We start from the raw sequence: 24,971 nt of genomic DNA, 5'->3' as shown, positions 1-24,971 counted from the left end.
ATGACTGGGGAGCAGGCGATGACGAGTTTTATGAATTGAAACAGCCTTTCACAATTTTTTGGGACACGGGAGCACAAACTGCAAATTCCTTTTGGTCATTACTTTGTCTAAAACTCAAAACACAGTCGTATTGACGTAGTCTGTTATAGCGGATTAGCTTGGTCTTTGCTACTTCTAAAAAAGGAAATTAGTGTTGTTCTGTGCATTTGACTTGACTCTATAGATACTAGTTTTAGGGGATGCACGTGGATTAATAAAATATGACTGGGAATAGATGTTGTACCACTTTTCATGTTTTTGCTGAGGACCCACAGGCTCATATACTATCCAGTGGAAACAGAACATGTTCGACCACAAATGGCTTGTGCAAGTAGCATCTTTGAGTATTTTGTGGTCGCTGTAGCGTCAGTTGTTTACATAGTCTACATGTGACTGTAACACTCTGCTCTCAAGTGAAAACTTCAACATCACAGTCATGTATTATTAAAAATCAAATGTATACAGCCAGCAAATGAAATGTGTCCAAATATTATGTTGAGCTTGTCAAGTTAGAAAAGCCAATATCTTAAAACTAGAACGTCACTCAGTAGAACGCATACGAACAGTACCCATTTAAAGTCACTACATCTGGATTTTTTGTGTGTGATCTGAATATCTGAAGATTTTTTCATCAAGATCCATAAATTACTTGCAGAGAAATGTTGCAAAACAAAAAAATCCTGGGTTTTAATGGGATCTTCCTTCACCCACCCAGTACTGTGGTAATCCATCCAGGAGATAGATAGATAAACAAAAGGAAAACATAACTTCCTGGGCTGAGGTAATTGTTGCCCCAGAGAAATCGTGCCACTGCTCTGACCTCTCTTTGCAACTCTCTGTCTCTTTAAGAGCACTTTGAAAGCACCAGGCATCAGCCAGCAGGTTATTAAAAGAATATACAGTTAAACTGAATGCCATCAATATCACTAAACTGCAGCCGCTGTATAAAATGTCAATCAGCGTCCTTGAGAGGCCAGCAATCGACTGCTGCACAAGCATGCTGATCGGAATGTTCCTTCAGTGGACAGTGTTGCAGGATTTGTAAAAGCAGGGATGTCCCCCCGACTTGGTGGCAGATACTGAAGTTCGCATTGCTATGTTTGTTATTGTAATTGGCCTTGATAATGCAGAATTGTAAACCACTCATAAGGTGATAATCAATTTATTGACCCTGTTCGTTAGCTTGATTTCAATCTCAAAGAACAAACGCCAAAGTTTCTATTGATGTTTTAATTTGTATTATTTAAAGTGGACATCTTTTCAATGGGTTAGTGCAGTTTAGTTAAATGCAAATGTTACTGACGAAGAACCAAAAATTTAAATATTCTTGCAACTACATTTCCATCCATATCCTGAGTGTTTCTGTAGGGGCCTCCACATCCCTTGAATCTTTCCTGAAAAGCTTTGTTTCCACACTTTTTGCAGCTGAAGAATGTGACCCCTGAAAGTTCATGTACAGTAAGTGATAACATGAAGTTAACCCGATCCCTTATTGAAACAAATCTGACTGATGGACGTCATTTCAGACGGCTTGGGTGTGCCTACTCCGACAGGGCGAGCTATCCAAACACCTCGAGCTGTTTGAATTAATGCTGGACGCGCACTAACCACCGGGAGAAAATGAAGATGGATGACCTGGCTATGAAAAACATTCCTCAGTCAAAGGTCACACACATCACCTCGCATGCGGCCTCTGACTCTCTCAGCCTGTAATCCCATGTGCTAGAATCAGCGTACACATAATCCTATATGTAAGTCAACGATGGAAAGTTAAAGCTTATTGCCCCAAATCGGTCAGAGAACTTTATTTATTGGCATCTCACGGGAAGTAAACAAAATATCTAAAATGTTTTAAATCCAATAGGACGTAATACATTTAAGATCATCATCCTTGCCATTACCGCTGCTGCTTCTCAAATGAAATCTCCGAGTCATCTTGTGCCCTATTAGCTGTGCATTACATTACAGCCGTGGGAAGGTCACGGCAACATGTGTGGTCTTGTCCTGCTGTCCTATTTGACTCGTCATCAACTTCATCAAAATATCTGCAAAGTTGCAATTTCCTGAAATTTACTAGGAGAGGACACACCGCTCTTTGGGGAGAAGACAGCCGTCACTCGTTCTGCCATTGCGTCTCCTCCTTTTTTTGTTTGTACAATTTTTTTCTTACTCTATGACCCTCAGTAAATGCACTATAGACAATTACCATCTGATGCCTGATGATATGAATCCCACAAATGTCCCACTGTGCACGATTCTGCTCTCCAAACGACTCTGATATTGCTGTAATTTCCTGGCTTTAAGCGCAGTGCTTCATATTTACAGTGCACCTTCTGGATGAAATGAATAAATATTGTTAAATCCTGTATAATGTTTCTGGTGTGGACTATTGTTACAGACCCTAAAAGGTTGCTGTGGGGGGATGGATGGTGACATTAGAAGTCTGCGGACTAGAGGCTTCTATACTCTATACATGCTTTAAAGCTTCTTTATGAACAGAGGAGACTTTTTCCAAAGCCTCACATTTTCACCTTGCAGCTCCACACACAAAGATAAAAAGTAAATAATTCATATTCTACATTTGTATTGAAGGTGTATGATCCTATATGCAATGGTCGGTTCGTTTTCCAAACCCAGATAGAATTGTGTTGTCAGCACAGCCCTGAAATACCAGCAGTGCATCCGTCTGCTGATACAGTCCCCTCTTGCACAAAACAAACACCCCCCCACGTGTCTCTTCATCATCACAAATACCTCTCCATCACAGGCACGGAAAGCATATCATGGGCTGCTTGAGTTATGCTCAATAACTGGTGAAGTTTGTTTACTGCAATGGATATTCAGTGGAAAGAAATGATAATAAAATGGAAGCTATTTTGCTGACACATCTGCGGTGGGTTTCTACAGTCTATGCTGCCAACTGGCAGCTATGACAATGATGACATATTGACAAAGGCTCCACGGGATACTCCTAGCTCCATCGCCTTTGCTGGGCTCAGGGCAAGGGATTTCTGCTTTGGGGTTTCATCGAGGGAAATGTAGACAGGGTTGATGACGCCTGCGGGCCTCCTGGATGAGGATGGATGAGGACATTTGGCTGTCAGTGGTAAGGAGGCCTATCTGGCTCTGTCAGAAGGCCACAAGGGAATGAGAAGACACAAGGGGCCTGGTCTCAATAGGCAAAAGTAGCCTTCCTTACATGCTTTCCTCATCATCCTCATCTTTCACAGGCTGGAATTTGTGGTATTTTTCTTGTCTGTGAGAGGATTTCTGATGCCAGGATGTCAATATTTTTGAGAGAAATTAGTCTGTCTTCAGTCATCAATTTCTGCTTTTGGACAGAAGGTGCTTTGTAACCCTTTCTGAACTCTAGTATCTTTAACAAAACATGTTATTTTTTTCAGTGGAGTACCAGGAGTGGTTCTTTCCTACCCCCTTTTCCTGTCACTAGCATCAATCAATCAAACATCTCATCACAACATGAAAACTCACGAGAAGCATGGACAAAAAAAACTGTGGTGCAGAGAAGTTGAGAGAAGTTGCTCGAGGCAGCTGTGGGAAAGTGCTTAAAATAACGGACTTCTCTTTTGGGGCGCCTGCTACGACCATCGGTGAAGGCGGTGACGATGCCACCGATCCCCGTAGGTAGGTGCAAGAAGGGATGTCAAGGGAGCCCAATATGAAATGGAGACTTCACAGTCTTAAGTTTTTCTCTGTATGTATATGTTGTGGTCATGGTCTACAGGACAGCAGTCTGGTAACCCAGAACAAACACAATGTGGGGGCTGTGGTCCGCAGCCCAGTCCACAGGGTGCGTTAACAATCAATATGACCTTCTTGGGCTCTCCCCTGTACCTTCACCCTCCAGCATTGTCAGCCCACAGCCTGCACTGCCTGCTGGGTAATGTAGACACTTAGCACCCCTAGAGCTGATGCAATCTGTGTTCATTATCTGGACGTCCTTTTAAAAAGATAACATAAAGTTAACATAATAATGTGAAGTACGCTGGCTTGTCAGCACACAGAGCATCTGCAACCCACTAGCATGACATTGAGTTGTCGAGTCACTCCTCGGTGAACCATTATAGTGAGCCCACGAAAGCTCAGGCAGAGGGTGAAACAAGGAGTGGATTTAATAAACGGATACAGCCATCTTGGGAATTCACGTCCGGAATGTTTTCATTTTCTCCGACTGAGGACTGGTTCACTAATTGGGTTACGTGGGCTCGGCGAGGAAGTTGTCAGGCTTCAGGGCTTTTCATTTGCTGCCTGGCTGTCAAATTGCAGACCAGGGCAGTGACCTCTCAGTGTGACGCCCCCATGAGGGCATTTAAGGTACAGCTGTCTGATGAGTCAGTCTACAAGCCCCTGCTTTCCCAGAAAATCCCAGGTTCTGAGGTGATAGGGTGACAGAAGCCAAGAGGCCACACGGCTTATTATGGGAGAGTTTTACAGCTCCTCAGGTCAGCTTAGTGGCTGCAGAGGAGGAAAAGGAGCTGTGCTTGGTTTGTTACGCTCAACTTTTAAAGATCAAAAGCTACACGTTGACGATAGCAGCGAGGATGCTCTCAACATTTCACTTACCTGGAAACGGCCACAGATTTTGAGCCACGTGATCTGTTATCATGGATCGAGTGCCAGTTTGAAACATTTAAATTGCCTGATATTTTTCATACAACAGATAAATACACTGCACACACTCAGTAATTTTCGTGTTTGCTCATTGAGAACAGGGTTTCAGATCTGAGACTCTCATCAGTATTGCCACTAAGCTGCTGAACTTTACTTAATTAGGCTCCATTTGCTTGGTGGTGGAAATGTTTGCGTATGAGCATGAAAATTAAATGAGTCAAGGGTAATAATATGGCTTGATGTTGATTTTTTTTTTCCAACCAATTCTGAACAAAGTCTGTGGGACTGCTATAATTATGAGGCCACCCTGCCGGCCCAGATGTTGGGATTTTACCAGATGTGCTCCACCTGCTGTGATGAGGACACTGACTTATGACCATTGGGTCAGAGCATCTTTCTTCTTGTCCCCTGCCTTACAAAGAGAGACCCGCCTGGGTGGAGACAGACACAGAACACAGCTGCTAATGCCATTCACATGGCCAGGTATTGACAACACAGAGGATGTTTGCGTCTGTCCATTAAAAAACATTCAATAAAAATATTTAGAATGACGACTGTGAGGGATAATATTAAAAAAAACACCAACATGTAGGTATTCTACTGAACCATAATGTGTTGTGTTATGTTAGTATGCGGAATGAGTAGAATCTACTCAAACGAATCAATTTAAAAAATGTCCATTTCACACTGTAAAGGATGTGTGTGTCCAAAAGCATGTATGCCTGTGCATGCATGTTTCTGTGTGTGGTTGTACGTGTGTGTGCCTGTCTAAAGGCAGCTCCGGTGGTGGTGGCTTCCTGGGGAATTGAAATTAATGAGTGTAATCAGAAGCAAACAGCGAGCCAGGCAAGGGCAATTAATAGAAGCAAGGCGAGCAGAGCCGCTGGTTTGCTCGGCCAGGCATGGTTCGAGCCGATGAGATGAAGGATTAAGATGCAACCACAGGCAAGCTCCGCAGCTTTTCCACAACGCAGCAGATGTCCGCGGAGGGAAGGCACTGGGAGCCTGGCACGGACATGCATCCGCCAAAGCGGCCACTCGGTCAATGCGGCCCAATACGAGCTGACAACCTCCTGGCAGCGCTCAGATAACACCATCTTCTCTGTTCAGTTCAAGAGCCAAGGGAAGGCCCTCACTGGGGGCCCCGGCACTGCATTCGAAAAGGGACACAGAGGAGCTACTATGTGCGAGAGAGAGAGACAGAGGGACGTGAAGAGATAAACAGAGAGAGACGGGGGGAGGGTATTGTGTGCAAGCTCAACTCAAGTACATTTCAATGTGAGGGACGTTTTTTTTGTTACCTCTGTGTTCCCTCCGTGTTTGTCTGATTGAAATGTCTTTGCATGCATGTATTCCATCAAACATACATATTTGCTTCGGTATAAATAAACACATTGAACCCAGCTGCCTTCAGAAAGTGCTCTGCTTGTTGTTTTCTTTAATTGATGCTAAACGAGAGTGTCACCGCCCAGGATCCTTTCACTAAGCCCTCGCTTTGTTGCCGTGAATGGCGTCCGTTCCCCCGGCGGTCTCGCATTTCCACTGTTTACGCGAGATAATGATGCATGTGTAAGGATACACCGCCAGGCCAAGAGAGGGGCTGATATGAACTGTGACGGCCGCCTCGTCGGTCCAAACCAATTTGTGTTGAAACGGAACAATGATGTCAGCTCAGACATGGGGGGGGTGTAATGAGGAGACTGGGCTACAGAGAGGTAATCTGTGATGGACACAGAAAATAAGGGCTCAGGCCCACTCCCAACCAGGGCTTAAAGGTCACGTAAGGTCAAGCAACCATGACGCCAAAACTGATTCCACACACAAACACACTGTTGTTGAACTCATTCCCTCTTTGTGTAATGTCCTTAAAATGTAAATGTTATTACTTTACAAGCCTCATGGAGTCTAAAGTAGAACTAAATGTTTTCAGGAAATGACCACGGCTTTGTGGCAAGAAGTGACTGGACGAGAGGTTGAGATGTCACGTCTCTTTGTTCGGGTATCAAAAATGATGGTCGGACACTCAGAGCATCAGTATTTAAACCCCATTAAGTGACCCTGCAGTAATCCACAGCAGAAACCCCCTTCTCAGCAAAAAGATAAAGTGTAAGAATTGTGGCTTTAACACCAGCGGAGAACACTGTTGACCTCATTCCCTCCTCCACGAGTTATATGTGGTTGTTTCAGTGCACTTTTATTGTGTACTGGTTTATGAAACACTGCTGGGTTGGAGGGCAAGTCCAGCAAAGTGACAAAACAACTCTGTCAATCTTTGATTGAATTCTCCTCCTAACGTGTTTTGTCAGCAGGAGAAATATCATTGCCTATTGATTGATACTCGTCCCGTGCATAAATCCTTTCCTTTATTGTCCAGAAAAGTGCAGACTGTAGGGAGAGAGCATTGTGTTAAAGCCGTCTCTGACACCGTCAGGGTACAGATAAATTACAGACACTTCAATAACTTGTGAAATACGTGCTCTGGTGCCTATGAAAGGCAACAGTTTAACGTGTCTCTCTTTTAGAAGCCCATTACTTTAATGGAGGACAATTCAACTTGGAAAAATTTACAGTTTTTCCTCGTGGCTGTGGCCAGATAGAAATTGCCCGGTAACATCAGCTCACTCATATTGCTCTTAGGAATTAATGAGTTTCCTCACGTAATAGTATTAAATGGATTTTTTCCCACTCTTTTTTCTTGGCCAGGGATCAAAGTCTTTCTTTCTGTCTCGTGTAGCTTGTCTGCCCTCTTCTGGCCTCATGTTGTCATGAGGTCAAGTCATGGTGGGTTATCACTGACAATATACATATACATATATAGTTATAGATATGTAAAATAGTATTATTTCTGTATAAACATTAGAAAAAGTGAGTAAATAAGGATATTACCTGCAAATCAGACAAATCCAAAAGTAGACATTTCTAATCCTAGGAGGACGTTTAGAGTGAAAGTGAAATAAAAGAAAGTCCCAATATGAAATGATTGCTCATTTGAATGAAATGTCACTCAACCACTTCAAGGACTCCTTGAAAATCCAGACAAAAACCCTTGGGTGTCCCGAAGACCCACTTATAGAATGACTGCTGTAGACATTTAAAGAGTTTGGCATTAACGTCTCTGTAAAGCCATCAGATTGTCAGAGAGTGAAAAAAAGGCAGTGGCATGAGGCGTTACAATAATCTTTGATAAGTAACGAGGCTGTTTCTGAGGGCAACACTAACTTCAAATCAGTCACAATCAAAGTAAGCAATGGGGGAAAAAAATTGGATTTAATAATTAGAGGAGAAGCCTCCATGGTTCACCACCCATAAGCTATTTCAAAGAGCCATGGATCTACGTTTTCACATGTTTCTTTATGAGAAACACACTTCCCTATTAGAGGAGGGCAAGAAAAAGTAGAGGGGGGGGAGGTAGCTCTTCAGAGTCAAAACCATCACCAGACGCCACTGCAGTGGTATTTCTAAACCCGTGCGTCAGAGCTGTGCCCGTGTGCCAAACCGCTTATTAAAACGCAGAGAAGCCAAGTGCCATAAAGACAGGAGGCGAGCAGCTTGTTATTATTCTTTCTGAGAGGTGAACAGGCTGAGATCAATGGCTGCAGTGCCCCCCCCCCCCCCCCCCCCCCTTCACCACAACTATGGCCCAGTACAGCAAGGAGGGCCACGCAGCGCCGACTTATACAGTCACCGATATTAACTATTCCGGGGGCCTTTGAAAATGTCTGCCAAGAATAATTTCCCACATGTAACATTTCCCACCAAAGCCACAGAGTTATACCGGCATCATTCTGTGCCTCAGCAGACCCTGTGTACCCTGACTGGGACGATGGAGCGGAATCAATGGAAAACCAGAGCTGCACCATTAATAAGGAGTTCGCTCAGAGCTTGTGAAATGTATTGTCGATGAATTATTTAGTTTTGTCACATTAATAGGCCTGTGAAGAATATCAGTTAAAATGCTGTATTTTGCAGATGACACGCCGCTAAAAATACAAGTTTGTGAAAAAGGCAAAGCTTTTGGGATACATTTAATTTTTCGAAACTAAAGTTGTCATTCACAGCTTCTCATTGGTTGATGCTCAGCTTTTTTCCATTAAGTTGAGGTTAATGATGAAGAGGCTGACTCCTCCCCTGACTCTTATTTTCCCTTATCAGCCTAACGTGAGGGTGGTCCTCCTGTACTGCACTGTGCACTCAGGAATGCAGTGGGGAGAAGAGACCTGCCTCTTTCCTATCAGTAAAAGGCCAACTCATGGAGTTAGACCCGTACGTGTGGTGTGCACGTCAAATAGCATTTTAATGATTCGAAAAGATAATGAAAATCTGATTGTCAAGTCTGTTTAAATTTGTCCTCTTCTTCTAAATTACAGCTACTGAATGCGTTTATTGTTATATAAGATGTCTGAAATAATTTGAGTGTGGTGTTAGAGGCTGCCAGTCTATAATCACACTAGCAATCAAAACAGTCTGAGGGGGTATGGAAATGATCAAATGTATGAATACTGACGACAGACAAAATCGCAGCTATCAGATTTGACCTTAAAAATAATCTTTATCTATTCTTACATTTTAAAAACCACTGACAGCTACTGGGCTCCTGATCAAGGGAACTATGATAATGACCTAATTCCACCAGACAGTCAATATATTCTGACCAACAAATGTTGGATGTTTGCAAAAGATTTGGCTCATTTTGAACCTGGTGAAGTAAAATTGATCTGTTCTTCTTGATTATAGTGATTTTCTTCAAGAGCTTCAAACAGAGCATCAGTTGAACTGTGAGCAGCCATTAGACTCCACTGCATCTGGACTCTGTGCTATATGACTAAGTAATGCTAAGTCTGTTTGGATGAGGCTGAATAAGACGTCCATGGCAAATTAAACTTTGACCCATGAAAAAAACTCCTATTATGAAACCGGCTTTTTATCTGGGTTTGAACCAAATTGCTTGGGCTCATATGCTCACGTGCAGTCTTCCTGCAGCAGTAAGAGTATACAACCAGCTCTGCTCCTAGTAAAAACTACATTCACCTCAATTATTATGGACTGTACTGTATTTAAGTCAACTCAACTGTGCAATATTCATGTCTGTGCAATATATGTGCAATCCATTCACTGTACATATTCTCACACAACATATATTTCTCTGTCTTTAGACCGTATATATACTAGTTTAATTACATTCATATATTTCTATATTTGTTTTTATATTCCTCACACTTAAGTATTGCATGTTACTTATTACTTGCTGATGTCTTTTTGACTATTGCTGCTGTAACACTGCGAATTTCAACATTGTGGGACTAATAAAGGATTTCGTATCTTATCAAATAACCTTTCTTTTGCTTAATCCTCCTAACGAGGAAACATGGACTAAAAAATAACAGAGGGGGCAGAGGTAACAAACCAAACTTTTCCCCCACAGCTGTTTAACGTGCCATTAAAATGTAAAACGTTGCTAGAATCAAGCTGCATACTGATACAGATATTACTGCAGGTAATCATAATATTTTCCCCACAACAATGGAAATACCAAAACACAAGAGTTCTTTAGCAACATGCAATACTCTGCATCAAAGTCACCATCATATTGATGATGGAAATTATGGTGACTCTAACGGAGCATGATAGGGTGTTAGCTTCAGCAGAGGAATACCATTCCGTCCGTAGAACTGTGAAGATTAATGACATAGCAATTTTAAAAGTCACAAATTAAATCAAAGAACATAGTTCAATGAGACCTGATATAGTGAAGTGTAGCAAAAATTGCATTTGAGCTTTAAAACAGACTTTTGGTCCCCACTGAACATGCATATAAGCTGCATCATTTGAGTAACAACAATAAACTGCTATAAAACTTTAAGGCCTTAAAGAACAAACGCATTAGCGATATATCTAATGTTAGATATTTTGATATCTAGATAAATAGAGCACAAGTCTAGACAAGTTTTAATATAATGTTTATATTTGATATGATCCTTATTTACAAGAGCGTGTCTGTATTTATAGTTTATCTTACAAAAGGCACAGGCCAACAAAAAGCACAATATGCTTTGCATCATGGTACAGTATATTTAAAGCAAAAATGTTTTTATATTACATCACCAATATATCTCCCAAGAAGATTTAGATGCACCAGTGTCCACCTACCTGTACAACCTGACCTCACTGGTAAATATAAGTAAAGAGAGCAGTTTGGACCAGTACCTTGTTTGAGTCTCTGAAAACAACAGCTTGTTTTTTTTTGTTTGTGCAATTTAGACAAGTTGGAGTGTCATCAACTGCAGAGAAGCTGCAGTTCACTGGAGTTGTAAGTCAAAGCAGGCGCTGTCGCCTCCGTCCCGCCCAGAGCATCCTGCCCTCTGATCTTCAGGTTAACAAACTTGATCTTCCAGCTGTTATTTTCCAGCGGGGAGCGGATGAGGCCGAATGTTTGCTCAAAGATGCCCAGGCAGGCTGCATCTCTGTGGATGGTCCCGGCCACGGCTACCAGCACCAAGCCATGGGGGGAAGCAAGTGTCTTGAAGCCATGGGGCTCCAGGTTGGGGCTGAGGAGAAGGCACTCTTCCTTTGTCAAGGCTAGGAGACGAAGGCTAACCAGTTCAGCACCTAGGAACTCATCCATCTGTTCACTGCCCGCTCTGAGGAAGACAAAGAGAGACACAGCTTTGACATGTGAGGTTGATTTTCCCTCTGTTAACATCTTCAGTTCAGTTGTAAGAAAACTTAAATCGGAAAAATGCTGCAAATAAATACAAATAAATTTACGTAGCGAGGAGACGCAGCTTCACATCTGGCCAGAAGTGCTGCGGCCCCCAGTCCTGAGGCTGCTGGCCCAGTGAGGGGTTCTGGCTGTTCAGGAGCTGGAAGAACCACTGGCAGAACTGCTTGCCGAGGACCTGAGGGTCAAAATCCACCTCAGCTTTCAAGCTCAGGGTATCAGATGATGTCCCTGAGGGCTGTTTCTCTCTGGTCCCATCTGTCTCTTGTTGAGGGCTTTTATCAACCAAGGCCTTAAAGGAATGAGGAGTTAGTAAACAATTAATACCTCAAGTACCTGTCAGTAGACGTGCTCCAGTAACACATGCCACACAGACAACCAGTACATTTTACTAGCTACAGATTTATTACTTCTGCCAAGAGATTATGTTTTCATTTGTGTTTGTTTGTCTGTCTGAAAATGTGCAGGATTATGCAAAAACTACTGAACAGATTACCTCTTAATTTGGTTGAGGGATGCAGTGTGGGTCAGGAAAGAACCCATTACATTTTGGGGTTGATCTGGACCAGGGGGCAGAGTCAGGGATTTGTTTTTTCCCCACTTACTCTAATATTGAGATAGATATTTTTTCAAATATGTGTATTATTTCTCAGAGAATAAGTCATGGATCTTGATAAAAACAAACATGTTTTGGGAACTGATATTTATCAGTGTCTGCAATTTGATGCAGAGCCAAATAAAAATTGTGATCTAAATTTAAATCTTGTTTCATAAGGGGGCTGTTGGGCCTTTGTGGAGATATGCAGTCTCTGAGTGTCCTGTTTAAAAATGTAATGAATGCCAGATAATTTCTCCATCTTTAGGGATTTTGTTATACTGTGGTCTCTATATGCAGTAGTATTAGGCCATGCTTCTCATGTTAGGGCTGAGTGTTTTGACCTCCCGTCCATGTGTACCTTCCTTGACGACCAAAGCTCCAGTGTCCTCTTCACCAGCTGGTGTTTCTCACTGTTGGGGGCCATCGCCACCCCCTCCTTGGCCAGATACTTGAAAATTAGGTCCCGGTGAACCTTCTTCCTTCTCAGGATCTCCTCTGCGTTTTTACTGAAGGACAGGATGGTTTCCATAGCCTCTGGATGAACAAATTAACACAAGGCCTACTATTATTTGATGTTACATGATTATCTGGACATGATGCTTTTTAGGCAGAAGTGAATTTTAGAATGTAGGACTAGATGGTGAATGTCCCTTGCACGTTTGAAGTGTACAATTTAAGTTACCAACGTCCACCAGCGGATGTTAGGGACATAACTTAAATTGTGCACCTTAGCGTCATCAAGTGTTTTAGCCTTGTAAACAATGATAAAGGCCGAACTTGAGGGTATACTGAGGCTAAAGGTAAATCTGACTGGCTACTGGCTTGTATGGCCGTACTATGAAAGCCATGAGATCCGCTCTGTAGATCAGACATCATTACCTCTATGCCTTTTTAAACTAAACACTGTCCCATTTAAGAACACAGGACACGATGGAGAATATCCCTTGTATGTTCTACTGCACTAATTAATGCCTACCACCAGGAGTAGCAGATGTTAGTGATCACAAGTTGATGTCCTCACTTGAGTATCAAAGATATGTCTCTTAATTAAACAAAAAACTGAAATAACACAAGATCCAGGTTGTTCTGTTTCTGGTTTGAGCTCATGCCAAACTCCCTTGAAGAAAACTGGCAGTTTTATGTTTTTCTTTTTGGTAAATGTGCAACTTTGTATCTCCACAGAGATTTGATTTGACTCACTGGAGTCGTACACAGACTTGTATACTTATATATGACTTATATATCTTAATTTTATAACCATGCAAATGTTTTACAATTAAACCAGGCAGCTTTTTATCTCTCAACACAGTTTGTTTTGATGGGAACTGACGACAGCGAAATGAGAAGCTAAGACATTGAAAAAACTACTCGTATAAAGTGTTATAGTTTTTGAAATGAGAAGTTTAATGTAAAAGTTTAATGAAATTAACTTATTAGATCTGGAAAACGAAACTGACGACGCCCTAGCTAAATCGTTCTTTGCCGTCCGGGTACAGGTTAAAACACGTACCTGTGGTATTCTCCACAACGATCACCTTGTTGGTCACAGTGTCGCTAAGTGACAGCAGGTCGCTTTTTGACATGAGCTTCAGGATCACTGAACATCCCACCCGCTCCGTCTCTGACAGTCCAGACATCTTTGATTCCCACTCGTGTCCTGCTGTGAAAACAGACCGTGCGGGAACAAGCAACAGTCGGGAACAATCGTTCCGCGCTGAGCCGCAGTTCCTCCAGTGAGCAGGACAGAAGGATGAGCTGTGCTGCATTTGTGGTTGTAGGGAATTTTGGTTTCTTAAATAGCCTCGCACGTGTATGGCTTATTTACTTCCCTCTGGTCATATTTATGGATTTATGGATCCATGTTGAGACTCCCCTGGTTGCATCTGAGGAGGAAAGAGAATTACAGTTTTTACACATTGCAGAATTTTGCTCATTGTATCGAAAGCAGACACGACATTTGGAGTCAAGCCTCTCACAATCCATGTTAAAGTAAAACCCTGCAATCAAAACCTAACAATCCTTCATTTCAAAATGAATCAGTGTTTAAGATTTGTCTTCACATTAACAGTATACACCCATCACATGGTAAGCAATGGAAGTTCCAGTTCATGGGTGAACAGATGTTGCCTGGCTGTTCTGTTAAAAAAGCAAGAACCTGAGGTCATTTGTAAGGTTCTTTTTTACTCTGTCATACTGTACGCAACAAAACTGTATCGCTTGTAGCTCACAGCATATTACCTATATATATGTTTTTTTTTTGTAAAATAAGGATCAAACACCTACTTTTTTCCTGAAATTGCCAAACACATAACCCCATCCTCTAAACGAAATTGTCATAAACAACTTTATTGAATCAATCACTAAGTTGGCAAAAACATAAAACCATTCTCATTCACAAGACACAGCAGTTTGTTCTTGCATTGCTATTTAATGTTTTAATGTTTGCTCTTATTTGACATTGTGTTTTCTCATTCGCCTGTGTTGCTCTTTTGTTTTATTTGCTTTTGTGTTTCGTGATCTGGCCTTGGTCACTTGCATTTCTGTGTTAGACTTCTTTAACCGTACGAGGTGGTCCTGAAGGCATCGCGGGGACAGCAGCCATGAAGCAGTCCCTCCGCTCGGAGCCTCAGTAACAGTGATGATGAGACACTTTGTTCGGCAGCTTCTTCATGTCGCTGCAGAGCAACACCAGGCTCATTCAATCCGCTGCTACATGAGCTAATAGGTTTGAATAATCCGGAACAAGAGGATCGGTGGCTTCATTTTGTTTTCCCGTTTCAAGCTGCGGAGCCAAACACAGAGAGGTAACGAAACATTCCTGTTGTTATCGTTTGCTAACATATTCGCATTAGCACAGTTTAGCTCCTTCAGGGAACAGCTGTCAATGTTTAACCTTAAATGGTGACTCTCGTGGTCTGTAAAGATTTATTCTGTGCTTGTGTTGTCTCTGGTATTCCTGTTCAGTTATTCAAACACATCCCATTCAGAACTCCATTTACAAAATTGGGAATTTAATTTAGACGCACTGTTTTTAAAGGTTCGTCTTCTTTTATATTAATTGAAATGCTTTTTCCTGCAACTATATCACTCTATGAATCGGGTTACCTTGCATTTACTTTTAATGTCCTTATTTAAAATAAAACTTATTTGTTTCTGTTCTGTCATCTACCATAACATCGGTATCAGCTATTATGAACCATATCTTTAAAATATAATATATATATTCAGGAATTTCCATGCATGTTTATTAGTGAGGTATTGGATCCTGATTGTATTACAATAGCTCATAAACAACTTCATCAAAAGAGGGAGTGTAAAGAAATCAGGACACTGAAGTAAGCACAAGGAAGTGTTTGATAAGACCTGACTGACAACTGACTTACTGGAGGCAAATGTTCTGAAAGGAGCAGGAAGGAAGTTGTGTCACTCTGTATTATTGACTCCATACACAAAGATAGTTTCACCCTCATGAGTAAGGGCAGAGAAATCAATGACTCATTCAGGAAGTGTGTATATACCAGGTCATGTTTGTTTTGTCACCTGCAGTTCACCTGAATATCATACTCTTAGTAATCGTTTGATGTGTAAAACAGACGTAACAGATGGTTTACATAAAGTACTGTACAACCACAACAACAACAAACAGCAACATCTACTGTACATCTACTGTACATCTCAAAATACATTGTCCAACCCTTTTCCTTCAACTAGAACAGCACTCAGTAGAGTGCATAGCCTGGGATGGATTGACAGTACAACTATAAACTAAGGCTAAATAGATCATAAATAAGTTGAAGGCAACTTGAAATAATATGTAAACCTGATATCTCTCATCAGGCGTGTCCAGTTGGAATCAATCATTGTGATTTTAATATCTAGTGAGTGGCTGGAATAGTGTTTGGCAGACCTAGATGTCTAACAGAAGCAGTTTTTCATGTTCATTAGGAGACACAACTTAGCAATATGAGTTAACACTGTGAGATACCACACTTGAGTGTGGCCTATTTAAAGAAGATCCCAATAATATCTGTTCCATCTGTTAGAGAGACCAACTGACTGCTATAGCTGTCCTAGAAACTGACAGTGAACATTTGTTAATAGTCTATGACATTTGTTTAAGTGTGTACAAGCATGGTTGAATACTTTATAGGGAGCACGAGACGTAATGACAGAATACCTAAAGATGGAGCAATTATCTGGTATTCATTAAATTTTTAACTTCAATGGCACCGAAGTTCACAGAAGTTCACACCTCTTCTAAGGCCCAACAGCCCCCTTATGAAACCACATTTGAATTCACTAGATTAAACTCCAGATTTTTATTTTGATCTGTTTTTATGTTTACAAAAAATATTTTTTTTAATATTATTTTCAAGTTCTATATTTGGTTTTATCTAACATCTTATTTATGTTTAAACTGGTTAAACTGTAAAATAATATCTAAAAAAAGTGCACTTGCACAACTACATAAATACGCATCAGCGAACAAAGTTCAGTTTAAGGCGTTGGGCCAAAAGGTGTTTGCAGTATGCTCGTCCTGTTTGCTCACCTTTGCTCAGTAGCTAAGGTCAGAGGAAAACAAGGACTGCAGATAGTTACTGAAACACATGGAGCTCAGCAGACTTCTTTCCAGACAACTGAAACTTAAAACTCTTGGCTTTCTTGACTTGTCAGTGTTGCTGCAGATGGAGGAGTTCGCAAGCCGTGCTCTGGGACGGGTAACTGTGTACTCCATCCAGGGCTGCCCACACTGTGTGCAGGCTAAGGCCACCCTCGGGCGCTTGGAGGTGCCAGTATGTGACGTGGACTTGGGGAGGCATCCAGAGCTGAGAGCAGCAGTGAAGGAGCTGACAGGACGCAGCACAGTCCCTCAGATCTTCTTCAACAATGTTCATGTTGGCGGCAACGATGACCTGCAGAAATTGGTGAGGGGGAGGAGAGACACCCAGTGAACTTAGTGCTTTTTGCTGTGTATTAATCAACAGTGTCAAAATCTGTTGGTATTCAAATTTGTGTCTAAACTTTTTAGTTTGTGTCTTGTTCCATTTCTTCAGGCTCCCGAGGAGCTTCAGAGATTGGTGAGTCTGGTCAAAGAGGAGCCTCTTCCAGCAGATGCTCCACCTGTGCCAGAGAAGAGCCAATCAGAGGACACAGGTGGAGAGAGCGATAGAGGTGAGAGAGCGTTTTCCACATCACTTTGTTTCCTAGTTTAAGCTGCTCTGAAATGGGTGTGGCCTATGATCAAATGTTGAGTGATAAGAAAACCCACATTTTTCCAAACAGTCCAACACCACATGATCACACAGCTAGAGTGAATCGTAGTCAGGTGGGCTGGTTTTACACAGTTAATTTTGAAAGGAAGTTAACCACGAACGGTTAGGGATTATGTAATACGGTCATATATGGACAGGTTTGAGTAACAGCATCATCATCTCCTGTCGCTGTTGCCAACATACACAGTTGAAGGGGGAACTTGGCATTTAGGATGAACCCAGCAGCAGCAAACTGTCTCACAGTGCCTCATTATATTTGATCCCTAAGCTCCCTACTGTGTAAACACAGTTTATCTCCTGGGGCAGTCACACAGCTCTCTGTAAAGAAATATTTAAATTGGATGTTAGCTCAGATGTATTCTTTTGAAACTGATTGTCACTTGTAGGAAGTAGAGATCAAATAGTGAGTCTTGTCACATTACTGCCATTGTTGAGAGGCCACACCGGCCTATAATCTCAGCCCTAACTGCCAGTTACTTCACAATGGGTGTTAGAGAGAAGCAGTTTTGTTCTGTAAGTTGCAAAGTCTGCAAATTCAGTTTGCCCTCATATTGACATTTAGGTTCAATCTTTCAGTGTTGGTCATTTGTTACAAAAATAATTATTTCAAGTGCACACATTTGTTTTCTTTCCTGTCATGAAGGAATTGTGCACTGGTCAATCTATGAAGAAATGTATAATCTATGAGTATGTATGGATCTGATACCACGTCTTTATTATAGCCTGAAAGAAAATAAAGAAAAATGTGAAGCAGCTGTGTAAAATAAGTTGACCCAGATCAGGTGATGCCTGTCCCACAAAGCAGATTTTTTTTTTTTTTCTCATGATAGACTGAATTAATACCCATAATCTTTCTTTTTCCATGTGGGTTTTGAACATGTGTGTTTCTGCTTGTTTGTACATGTGTGGCTTTTATATCCCTGCCCTCAAAGAGTTTATATGTGAGAAAGATGAGTTGGCCGACCTGGTAGAGGACCTCAAACATGGCAGTGTTATTGGCAGTCAAAGGAGGGGGCTGTCTGTTTACAAAAAGAGCTTCTCGGGCGATCAGCTGGTAAACTGGCTGCAGAAAGAGAAGGGCATGGGTAAGTACGGCTGCAGTCAAACAGGCTTTCTTTGTCATGGTTGTCTGATCTCGTAGACGTCAATAGAACAGTCTGGAAACTCTTTGAACTATCTCAAGGTGATCTTATTCATACTAAGATCTATGCATTTACTGACTGTGGCCATGTGTGTGGTAGCCAGGGCTGAGGCCTGTAGCACTGGACAGGCATTGTTGCAGAAGAAGTACATGGTCAGTGTGCGTGGCTGTGGGCAGCAGGATGGCAGTTTTGGAGAAGGGGAAAACGCCAATGAAGCACTGTACAGGCTGCTGGAGGATGACCCTCATTCAGCCCTCAACGCAGGACAGACTGCAGGCTGCAGTGTCATACCGGGTAGGTCAGGACTGGACCGGGCTGTGGGCACAAACACACATCGCACTCCAGGATGACAGCACTGAGAACGTGTCTTTATGGCGCCTCTAACCCCTGTCCCTTCTTGGCTGCTGGCTTTTGGGTTCGCTTGGGTTTGTGTGCAATGACGGTAAAGTTTATGGCGGAGCTGAAATGGGGGTTGATGATATACACGATAGTCGCTTGACATCGTTCTATGAGCTTCATCTTCTGTATGGTGACTGTGTTCCAGTGTGAGCATTAAAGTTTTTGAAAATAAGAAAATGAATAACGTGAATCAGGGTTCACTTGCTGCCTCTTTGCAGAGATTTCAACTGCAATTAAGAATCATTAGATGGAGTTTGGTCAGTTGCTCGAGAGTTGTCACCATAATGACTGAAGCCAATGATATGGAGTTTTTTCTGGGGCCGATACTGATATTATAGACAAAAAAATAATTTTGATCCTGATTTTAAAAAATTGGAGTGGGTTTGATGTTGATATCAAACCTTTATGCCAAAGAAATGTACTTTAGGCTTGACATTAAGAGTTTAACCATCAACTTTATTATAAATAAAAGAAAACACAACCAAATAAATTGGAATTTAACTATGAAAATAAATGTATATTTATAAGATAAAAGCACATCGTCTCTGCATTCTTGTTCTGTAAAATAAAAGTTTTAATTTGCCACATATGAAAAGCTTGTATCATAATATAATTATGTTGATTATATTATGCTTTTGTAATAATCGTCAGAATTAAATGTCTTTGCATAAAGTATTTGCACAAAATATGATCTAGTATTAAGATATAAGATATATAAACGCAACAAAAAAGCTAAAACCTGATCATGTATATCATTCAATCCCTTTTTCAAGGCCCTGTTCTGTCAGATTACTTAAGTCATTCTTAAGTGTTGTGTTTTCTTCTGCAGTGGTGATGAGGCATATTGTGCGGCTCTGTGTTGTTGTATTTGTTACTGAATGAATGTTGCACCCCTCCAGCGGCTAACTCACAAGCTAACCTGTGCTTTTCTAAGCGTGTCAGTGTTGTTCTGCTCAACCGGTTTCCTCTTCAAATGTATCTGCAACGCTCTCTCTTCTCACAGGTTTCCTAATGATTCCATCATTTGTTCTACTTCAAGCTCTTGAATATATGAAACATTTTAACCATCTGTCTCTCTCTCTCTCTTCCTCTCAGCTGCAGAGCTCTCTCTGCTTCTGCGGGAGATGATTCTGAAACTGTTCTCTGAGCATCTCTCTGCCGACGGCAAGGTAATGACCTTGTTGACTGTGGAGGGATCCTGACTCACTGAGTGTTTTCATCTGTAAATGTTCTGTTTATGTTTGAATCTGCGGAATGTAATGTGTTCAAAGCAAATACCTCAACACACATCTGCCATTTAAGACACAAGTTGAATTTAATGCCTCCATGCTGGCGGCAGTCAGTGGCCGGAGGCATCATGTTTACGGGTTGTCCGTCCATCTAGCCTTTACTTGTGAACACGATATCTCATCAGTGAATTTCTTCAAATTTGATACAAAGATTTAGACTCAAGCATCAACTGAGTAGATTTTGGTTGTCAAAGGTCAAGTTCGCTGTGACCTCACAAAAAGCTTTTGCCTCACGAATGCATTGTTTTAAGAGAATCCTTTAAAATTTTGCAGAATTGCTAGCTTCCTATCTTTCAGACATGCACTGAACTCTAGATTATCTTCCGAAATAATCGTGAGGGGCTGTATGTGAGAACAAAAATGATGCTGTATTTCTATTCTAAGATATTTTCTGACATTGTATGTTTAAAACACTGACACGTGGTGTAGTTTGTGTATATATATTGTGTATATGTGTGCTCTTACAGTCTGTGGACTACAAAGGTATGTCGGTGAACCCTGCGTTTGAGCGTTACTCTGAGCTGGCCATTCAGCTGCAGAGGGTGGAGCTGCTGTCACTGAGCCGGGAGGAGAAGCTGGCCTTCTTCATCAACACCTACAATGCGCTCGTCATCCATGGGTTCCTACGCCTGGGGCCCCCCACCAACATATGGTCAAGATACAGAGTAGGATCACACAGCTGCACTCAGAGTTGTCACACTGTTTTCAAAACCCACATGTGTGGAAACACTTGTTCTGTTTCAAAATGCTTGTTCTGCAAAAATAATTTAAAGGTTCAGCTGATATTTCTACATGGAAATTGAGGATAGAGCTTTTTTGACTGTTTTACAATAATGACGGTATAAAATAATTTTATATCCAGACTGAAGTATTAAGATAAAACATGCATTCTTAACAGCTTGAAATAATGATATAACTAGTCCTGTTATCATAATGTTGTATTTGATTTTTTAAGATATTCCTAATTGTTTATTTAATTAGATTTTAGCTCAACAGGAATGGATTGTATTGGATTTAACATGTTTGTTTCTGTCCCATATTATAGTTCTTCAACTACGTGAGCTACCTGATTGGAGGAGAAGTGTTCACATTGCAGGACATCGAGAACGGCGTGCTGAGAGGGAACAAAAAGGGTCTGGCACAGTTTCGAAGGCCCTTCTCCAACACGGACCCAAGGCTTCAAGTATTCAGACATTTTGGTCAATCTCAACTGAAAATATAACTTTCTTATATTTATATATCATATAGTCTTTGAATTTACTCATCTTTACTTCTCCTGTCGTCCACCAGGTGGCTCTCCCAAATGCTGAGCCCCTCATTCACTTTGCCTTGAACTGTGGTGCAAAGGGCTGCCCGCCTATTAAAACATACACTCCACAGGTGAGCTCCAGTGCGTCTGTCAATTTTCACTTTAATCTTAATTATCCCTTAATCTGAAGTCATTAGCAGTGAATTACAAAGTATGTGTTTACACTAAGAGCATGAATGTTAGAAATCAAGTGTGATCTACTGAACTGTTCCAGGACATCGACAGTCAGCTCCGCACAGCAGCTGAAGCCTTTCTGGAGAATGACGATGGCTGTGTGGTGGATTCTGGGAAAAGAGAAGTGCGACTCAGTCAGATATTCAAGTGGTACAAGGCCGACTTTGGAGGCACTGATGAGAACGTAGGTTTAACTCCAGCTGCTGTTTCTGTATATACAGTATACACAGGCATCTGAAATCTCTTTTGTCTGTTATGATTTTTATTCTGTAGCATTTTAACTTTTCAGTGTTGTTTTTAATTATCAGCTCTTGTGTCGTTCTACAGTGCAAGTTACATTCAAAGTACTGCAAATTCCATCAGAAAAAAAAACGTGGATAATTTCAACCTTTAACCCATCTGATACTCTCGCTCTGTTTTGTCCTCCCTCTCTCGTAGCTGCTGAAGTGGGTGCTGGAGCACATGGGCGACTCTCCTAAGAAGACCAGCCTGCAGGGCATCATTTCTGCAGGCAAAACCAAGGTCACCTTCCTCCCTTATGACTGGAGCTCCAACGGCACCCACTGAGCATCTCACTCACAAACACACAACCCACCCAGCTATACACTATGTCCCTTTGCATCTGTCTACTTTCTCCTGAGCTGCATCTCATTAAACATCATGCAAATATTCTTATGCAAAACAAACTGTAAAATCCAAAGGGACGCATCTGCACTGAACTCCAGAATTGTATTTGTCTCGTACGTATATGTTTTTGTTTCAGGTAATGCCAAAAACAACAGGATGCCCAGCAAGCCTATTTTAGAAAGCGAGACGCTCAACATTTTCTACTGCAGCGGCATATTTAATATAATGAAATGCACTTCGAATGAGTCATTAACTTTTCATATTGATAAAACTAATGATAAATTATAAACCCTAAAAAACAACATACACACGATTAAATGATCGCAGAGAATTCTACTGTATTATGAAAACCTCAATCATCAATATGGTTTTCATGGTTTCCAGTCCCAGTCTTTAAACATCACGTCAGCAACTCAGGACCCATAGATGATCATGATCTTCTCAGTCCAGTTCAACACATATTTTATGCTACTTCACATGGAGATGATAACTTTACTGATCCAAACACTCTGCCTTGATAAGCCATATCAAAACACTTTGAAGAAACCCACTCATTCAAATGTAGTGGTCTGCAGATTGTCCACAGAGCTGGTCCAGCAGAATCTTCAGTGGTGACATCTCTGCCTTTGTGGACTGGATCCAGGCCCTGAATTAAAATACTGTGTCCGAGTTTTAAGAGACACAGAAAGATGCACTGCTCAGACTTTTGTATGTCTTGGATCTGTTTTTATCCTTAACCCCTGCTGGCATTTTGGTTCTCTCTTTTACATCATAGTCCACCCTCCCTTTCTAATCCAGGTCTTCCATTTGAAACACAGCTGTGTTTTTTAGCACAGGTATTTATGAAGAAATCTAATAATATGGTGAATAACATATGCCCAAGCTGCACCCATTCAGGATGCACTAACAATCTACATGTTTATTATCAACTCAGCTGTTTAAATATATTTGTACTTTTTCACAAAGAAAAATGTTGTCGCAATAATGTTCTGTGTTTGACTATTTATCATAGCATGTCTGCAAAACAATTCCGTTTTGAAAAATGTATTTTGTTGCTAAAATCTGAAGTAATGAACACAATTTAATGTAGCAGTTTAAGACTTATTTCTCTTTTAGTTTGTCACGTGTCAGTTTAGTTTCCACTATAGACTGTATATAAAGATGGACAACATGTCTCCATTTCCTCCCACAATCCAGAAATTAAGCTAAATTACAGTATATTTTACTACGTTTTTTATATTATCAAATAACTAATCAAATCAAAAGTAATTAGAAAAATTAACATGTGGACAAACATCAGTATGGAAAGAGCAACCTAAAATAACAGAAACCATCACAAAAATGTATTTGCTGGTCCCACCCATTAACATGGAGGAGGTGGTATTTATGGTCTATACTGCAGCTAGCTACCAGGGGGCAATCCAGACACTTTGGCCTCACTTTTGGGGACATGTCGTCCATCATTACAGTCTATGTTTTCCACCTAAACATTGAAATTTAACTGTATTGGCATTCCATTTTACCTGGCCTTAATACAATCAGTCATGATGCATTGTTCTGTGTGATTTCCCACAAATACTTATATATAACTTAACGGTTAAAAGAAGTGTGTGACTTTGAAAATCTTCAACTAAGCGACCTTTCCACAATTTCAGACTTTATCTCAGGTCAAAGGAAAATGTGAGTGGAAATGATTCGTTTTTGATGTCGGCACACTGTACGCTGCATGTTCCTGCTTTTTTCAGTTTCACCTCATTCTGCTGTCTGTTTTACTGTTTTCTTTGTTTGCAAAGAATTGTATCCTGTCTTACACAACTGCACATTTCTGCACATGTTACCGTACATTAGTTTCTGTCTAGGCTAAAAGCATCACCAAAGCAAAACAGTTTACTGAGCATGTGTTATAACTGGAATGCATTTGCTGCATGAAATATTATAAAAGCCTCTCTGCTTGAAGGCCTGTCGCAGGGCTGCCTCTGAGTCTTATCAGCAGTCTGTACTTTTTCTTTTAATTCACACCGTCTGCGACAATGGACCCGCGGCTTTATTAACTGATAGACTGCGATTAACACATAAAGGGAGGACACAATGGCTAAATTGAACAGAAAAAGGGTTGTACTGTACGTCAGGGGTTTTCAAAGTCTGACACTGTCGGCCTTCCCTCAGACAAAACATGGAGAATTGCACCCCCTTTGTCTCTTCTTTGTTTACTTGCTTAGTTTTGCTCAATACCTGGATGCAAAAAGCATCATGATTGTGCTTTTTGATCCCACAGACACTCGACATTTGAGCCAAGAAAGCCTAATATACTGTACTAAATACTTACACAATGCAGTTATTAGTTTATGACTGGGAAAGTGGGAAAAACAGGAAAATTCTTCTATACTTCTGAATTTCTAAATTATATATTTAACCAAATCACACATGTGAAGGCTACTTATAGGATAACTAATGTAACATTATGTCACCTCAGTTCACTGAGCCAAACATCCCTAAAACTGCTTAGAGTCCATGCCTCAGACTTTGAAAACCTCTTTTATTTATGATATATTTTAAGATATAATTGTATTTTTTTAGAATTACCTCATGTAATAGGTGTTTGATGCAAAAAACATTTTTTTGAAAAAGCAATTCTAATATAAGCATTCTATTTTCCTCTAACCTGGGGTCTATTAAAGCAATATGTTTATGGTTAGTAAATATGCAATGCTGAACTGTACAATAAAGTCTATACTGAGTATGTCTGCTTTCTCTTTTATCAGCTCATTACC

The 24,971-nt window shown here is 41.0% G+C and overlaps 2 protein-coding genes across 3 annotated transcripts; one reads left to right on the top strand and one right to left on the bottom strand.

Annotated features, from left to right (window-relative positions):
• Positions 1–10,615: 10,615 nt before the first annotated feature.
• On the bottom strand, positions 10,616–15,392 carry c10h3orf38 (chromosome 10 C3orf38 homolog). Its single transcript, XM_020089681.2, has 5 exons — positions 15,371–15,392; positions 13,498–13,870; positions 12,346–12,521; positions 11,437–11,681; positions 10,616–11,309 (listed from the first exon to the last, which is right to left on the bottom strand). The coding sequence occupies exons 2-5, from the start codon at positions 13,751–13,753 to the stop codon at positions 10,946–10,948; spliced, it is 1,041 nt and encodes a 346-aa protein (XP_019945240.2). The 5' UTR covers positions 13,754–13,870; positions 15,371–15,392; the 3' UTR covers positions 10,616–10,945.
• LOC109631432 (uncharacterized) lies at positions 14,553–24,940 on the top strand. Of its 2 annotated transcripts, XM_020090195.2 has the most exons (11): positions 14,553–14,791; positions 16,662–16,912; positions 17,042–17,159; positions 18,193–18,345; positions 18,502–18,696; positions 19,897–19,970; positions 20,558–20,755; positions 21,136–21,273; positions 21,381–21,470; positions 21,614–21,757; positions 22,012–24,940. In XM_020090195.2, the coding sequence occupies exons 2-11, from the start codon at positions 16,673–16,675 to the stop codon at positions 22,138–22,140; spliced, it is 1,479 nt and encodes a 492-aa protein (XP_019945754.2). In that variant the 5' UTR covers positions 14,553–14,791; positions 16,662–16,672; the 3' UTR covers positions 22,141–24,940. The 2 variants fall into 2 exon arrangements, with proteins under 2 accessions (XP_019945754.2, XP_019945757.1); XM_020090198.2 differs by lacking the exons at positions 18,193–18,345; positions 18,502–18,696.
• Positions 24,941–24,971: the final 31 nt, after the last annotated feature.

This window comes from Paralichthys olivaceus, chromosome 10, assembly GCF_024713975.1.
Source record: "Paralichthys olivaceus isolate ysfri-2021 chromosome 10, ASM2471397v2, whole genome shotgun sequence".
NCBI classification, from domain to species: domain Eukaryota; kingdom Metazoa; phylum Chordata; class Actinopteri; order Pleuronectiformes; family Paralichthyidae; genus Paralichthys; species Paralichthys olivaceus.
The sequence above is the reverse complement of the archived record's forward strand: the minus strand, read 5'-3'. Positions and strand labels throughout refer to the sequence as shown.